Source organism: Octodon degus, unplaced genomic scaffold (genome assembly GCF_000260255.1).
Source record: "Octodon degus isolate 3935 unplaced genomic scaffold, OctDeg1.0 scaffold00026, whole genome shotgun sequence".
Classification (NCBI taxonomy): domain Eukaryota; kingdom Metazoa; phylum Chordata; class Mammalia; order Rodentia; family Octodontidae; genus Octodon; species Octodon degus.
This window is the reverse complement of record NW_004524602.1, coordinates 4,825,954-4,831,098: the sequence shown is the minus strand read 5'-3', so window position 1 is coordinate 4,831,098 and position 5,145 is coordinate 4,825,954. Positions and strand designations below refer to the sequence as shown.

Genomic DNA, 5,145 nt, shown 5'->3' with positions numbered 1-5,145 from the left:
GCTAAGCTTGTTCTAAGTAGGTGCTTTAGACCACTGAGCCACCTCTCCAGCCCCAGTAACTCAATCTTAATTGAATTTTTGTTATCTTAGAATTTAAGAGGTTTTAAAAGTACATATTCTGGGTACAAATTCTTTGCAGATATTCTCTCCTTCTCTTTGATCTTTCCATTCTCTTTACAGAGATCTTTTACTTGTGATGAATTCTGGTTTATCAGGTTTCTCTTGAGGGTTATGCTTTTGGTGTGGTGTCTGTTCATCTAATCCAAAGTCACAAAGATTTTTCTCCTAGAAGTTTTATAGCCATACAGTACTGTAGTCCTAATTAGGAACTTTGTGTAGAAAGTGAAGTAGTTAAAGTAGGTCTTTTATTTTTATTTTTATTTTTTTTGTATTTGGTATAGGGTTTCACTGTGCAGTTTGGACTCCTAATGGTCTTCCTGTCAGCCTCCCCAGCCCTGGGATTATAGGCTTGCTATATCATGCCTGGTTTTGGTGGCCAGTTCAGCGTAAGGCCAGCACAACATGCGGTATCAGGGATTGAACCTGGGTCCTTGCTCTTGCCAGGCAGGTGCTTAGACTGCCGAGCTATCTCCCCAGCTCTAATTTGACATTTTTGTGGATTTGTTTCTGGTCTCTATTTTGTTCATTTGGTTTATGTATACATATTTTGCTAATACTATGAAGTTTTCTAGTAGTCAGATGTTTATTTTTTCAGTATATCTCTATTATAGTTCCTTTGCTATTCTCTCTCCGTGTGTGTGTGTGTGTGTGTGTGTGTGTGTGTGTGTGTATAATTTGTGTGTGTGTCTGTGAGAGTCTTTTTCACACAAGATCTTGCTATGCAGTTCAAGCTGGACTTGACCTCACTTTGTAGCCGAGGTGGGTCTTGACTCACAACAAACCTCCTGCCTCAGCCTCCCAAGTGCTACATGTGCCACTCTGCCTGGCCTTCATGTAAATTTTAGAATCACTTTAGTAGTCACCAAAAAATCCTACTGGCTTTTCTTTCTTTCTTTCTCTTTTTGTGACAGGGTCTCCCTATGCAGTTCAGGCTGGCTTTGTGCTCACTTTTGTAGTCCCAAGGCTGGTCTTGAACTCACCGTGATCCTCCTGCCTCAGCCTCCCAAGTGCTGGAATTACAAGTGTGTGCCACCACACCTAGCCAGAATATGGCAGTTTTGAAGTTTTGAGTGTATAAAGCCTTCAGATACTTTTTTTAAAATTTGTTTTTGGTTTGTTCTGTGTTTTGGTTTTCTTGAGTCAAGGTCTTACTGTTTAGTTCAGCTGGCCTTGAGCTTACTATATAGTCCAGATTGGACATGAATTCATAGTGATCCTCCTGCCTCAGTCTATAGCATGCTGAAGATCATAAGTATGTGCTACCATGCCTGGTGACATGTTGTAATTTTTTACTTTCAGTAATGTTTCTTGGAACCCAGATACTCACGCAAAACCAGAAATGCCCTGAAGGCATCTTGAGGCCGCCAAAAAAAAAAAAAAGTTTGTTCTTAAGAGCTTAATAGAAGAAATACAGGCTATAGTATTTGCCATTGTTGTTGGCCTTTCTTATAGTTTTTTCTACTATCATTTCTCTTTTGCCTTTAAGAACCTGTTTTAGCTTTTTTTTTTTTTTTTAATGCATGTCTGCTGGCATTGAATATTTTCCTTTTGTCTGAGAATGTCTGTCTGTAAAGTTCAGGTTGTGGCTGGGGAGATAGCTCAGAGGTCTAAATGCCTGCCTGACAAGTGCAAGGACCCTTCAGTCCATGGCACTACATGTCATGCTGGCCCCAAAACCAGGTGTGGTGGCACATACCTGTAATCCCAGCGCTTGGGAAGCTGAGACTGGATAAGTGAATGAATAAATAGCAGTCTTTTAAAAAAAAATAAAGTTTAGGTTGTTACTTAGAGGGCCCTGGGAGACTTTTATTATTTTTGTGGTATTGGGAATTAGACCTAGGGACTCACACATGCTAGGTTGAAGCTCTGCTACTGACCTATATCCTCACTTCTGTTTTTTTGTTTTTGAGACAGGTCTCTTTTAGATGGCCAAGATAACCTCAGACTTGTGATCCTGTGGGGCGCCCCCCCCCCCATTATTGGCATTGTACCTCAGTGCCCAACTGTTCATTTTTCAAAACAAAATTTTTTTGAGCCAGGCACAGTGGTGCGTGCCTGTAATCCCAGTATTTTGGAGCCTGAGGCAGGAAGAATACCACAAGTTTGAGGCCATCCTGGGATACATAGTGAGGTCAAGACCAGACTGAATTATAGAGTAACACCTTGTCTTAAAAACCCAAGAATTTGTGCTTGCCTGGCAAGTGCAAGGGCCTGAGTTCAATCCCCGGTTCCACAAAAAACAAAAACAAACAAACAAAAAAAAAACCAAAAACAAAACCAAGAACTTGTCTCAGAAATAAACAAAGGAATACATAAAATGGAAATAGAATAAATGAGGGTGACTGCCCATATAAACTATAAGGTCCATGCTCAGATCAACTGAACAGTTGTGGTTCCTTGACAGGACCATAGATGGAGCCAGAAGTGTGGTCACAGAGATTGGAAAAAATGCTGAGACTTTGTCCAACGTATTCTATTAAGTCTGTCAGCTTTCAGCTCCTGACCGACCTGAGGACAAAATTCACAAACTCAAAGATGACTCTTCAACTGCTATGGCTGGTCTCATAACTGCACCTTCTGAGTCTACCAAAACTGAGAACTGAGAGAGAAGCCCTCCACCAAATCTGCGTTCCAGCTTCTCTAGCCAAGGCATTTACCCAGATATGAGTCTAAGCTTCCTGAGTCTTGATTTCAGTATAGCACCAAGCAAAACAGTGTCCGAATTTGCAGCGCGCCACAAATCCTATCTTGTGGCTGCAAGGGCCATTGGAAGATGGACTGTGCCAATTCTAAAATGAGGGTGGGGCTACCCTCTCCCAAAGCCCTGCCCTGCTGGCCAAATGGGACTTGTGCTAGCTGAGGACTGACTGCTCATTGCTCTTGCACCCCCAGCCCATCATCCCAGGGTAACTCTTGGGGGTGGGGTATGTCTCCTATTTCCTCATTCCCCCCCCCCCCCGCCCTTGTTAGCTTTCTTGGGACCTACAGTTAGATCTTCGGCGTCTACAAGTTGACTGCTAGCCTTTGCATCTTAACATGGCAGCACCCTTCCATTGCTTTTTCATTCACTGCTAGTACGTGCCCCTTCCCTCCTGGGCTAGGCCGTCCTCATGCTCTAGGCAGTGGCCATTTTTCAAAACCCTATTTCCTCCCCACACATTCTACCCTCTTCCCTCCTCCTTCCTCCTCCATTTCCTCATCTCCACCTCCACTCTCAAGACCTTTTTTTTCACTGGTCCACTTTTTTTTTTTTTTTGGGTGGTGGTGGTGGTACTGGGGATCAAACCTGAGGACTTTATTTAGACTTGATAGAAAGTACTCTGCCACTGTGCTTCATTCCTTACTCTTTAGAGATCATTTTTGTGTATGTGCTACAGAAGCAAGCATATCTAGAGATCCTCTTTGATAGGGAAAAATTAATCATGAAATATAAATGAAACATCCAGGTTTGGGTTCCATTTTCAACATTGTAATTCTGACAGATATCTTGGACTGAGTCAGGATTTGCTACTCTCTTATGTCCCATTGCCTTGTTAGTTAAAATTTTATGCCCAAATGGTAAGCTCACTAATTTTATGGAAAATGGGATATTTGTGATAAAGTTGAGCAATAGGAGAATGTATTCTGGATTTATTTCTTAGTATTCACTGTTTCTTCTAGGAATGAAATAGCACTCTAGGTAAATATAAACTGCATGTTATTACATAGTATAGGTTCTTTGTCATTTTGATTAAATATGAACTATCTACTTTATCGTTTGAACTCAGTGGAACTGCTTGCTACGTAAGGTCTTAGAAATTTTATTGACTATATGTAGTGAGCTTATGTGCCAATTTTTTTTTTTTTTTTTTTCTGTACCAGGGATTGAACTCAACCCTACGCTTGCCAGGCAGACACTTATTCTTCTGAGCTATCTCCCCGGTCCCTTGGCTGATTCTTAAACCTTCTAAAAAACAATTTGTTAGTGCCTGCTTTATTATAGTAATTTTTTTTTCTTCCCCCACCCCCCAACTATTATAGTAATTTTTAAATTATTCATTTAATTTCTTTTTGTATATCTTTGGGGGAATAAAGGAACGTTTTAGGAAAGGAAATTTGGTTGGGTTTTTATGGAAATTTAAATTCAACCTAGAAGCTCATTAAATGTCAGTGAAATACAATTGCCTTATAACTTTTTCCCTCTCCTTTAGAACCCAGCAACTATCACAAGAATACTTCTTAGCCACTTCAATTGGGATAAGGAGAAGCTAATGGAAAGGTAAGAAACTGTATTGTTAGAGTAAAGCTCAGAGCTGAATGTATACAAAACAAGTAAGGGGTGTGTGTGTGTGTGTGTGTGTGTGTGAATAACCCATTATGCTAAGTAATAATTGCTTTTATATTTTGTATTCTTCATCTGTAAATTTTGTGATAAGCTTAGTGTTAGGGAATACAGGCTCAATGTTCATTTTATTTTGAAAGGGAGGGTGGGTGCTGTGCTTCAATTTGTGTGTATCTACTTAAACATGAAGAACTAAAATCAGATTAGAAAGTAATAGGAAAATTCTTAGAGCATACAAATAAGATCATTCTTCAATAATTTAAAAAGATTTGTTTGTACACCTTATATTAGGTGTATCTATCAGTAATAACAAAATTGAGAAGCTGCTAATGGTTTCTTGGTCACCAACTAAGTGATTTGGGCTGGGGTCGGGGCTGCTTTCTTTACATGTTCTCTCTATGAAAACCTTTCTAACTTTGAAAGAAAAAACATTGCTGATATTGGAGATTGGTGTTACCCTTAATCTTCTCCACATTGTGTAACAACCTTATTCCACTAGCAATTTTAATTATAAAAAATTAAAACTAATGTTAGGAACTGAGAACCTAGATTTATTTGCAGGAAATGGAAAATATTGTGTATTTGAAGTTAAAAATTCAGAGATTGGGCTGGTGAGATGGCTCAGTGGTCTAAAGCACCTACTTGGAACAAGCTTAGTAAACCACAGGGACCACGGTTCAATCCCCCAGCACCACATGCCAGCC

General features: G+C 40.0%; 1 protein-coding gene across 1 annotated transcript in view; it reads left to right on the top strand.

Annotated features, from left to right (window-relative positions):
- Positions 1 to 5,145, top strand: part of Arih1 (ariadne RBR E3 ubiquitin protein ligase 1) — a 113,200-nt gene that overhangs the window by 48,587 nt on the left and 59,468 nt on the right. Inside the window, exon 2 of the mRNA XM_004628753.3 lies at positions 4,311 to 4,378. Coding sequence (XP_004628810.1) covers positions 4,311 to 4,378 — 68 coding nt within the window. The remainder of the gene's footprint in view (positions 1 to 4,310; positions 4,379 to 5,145) is intronic.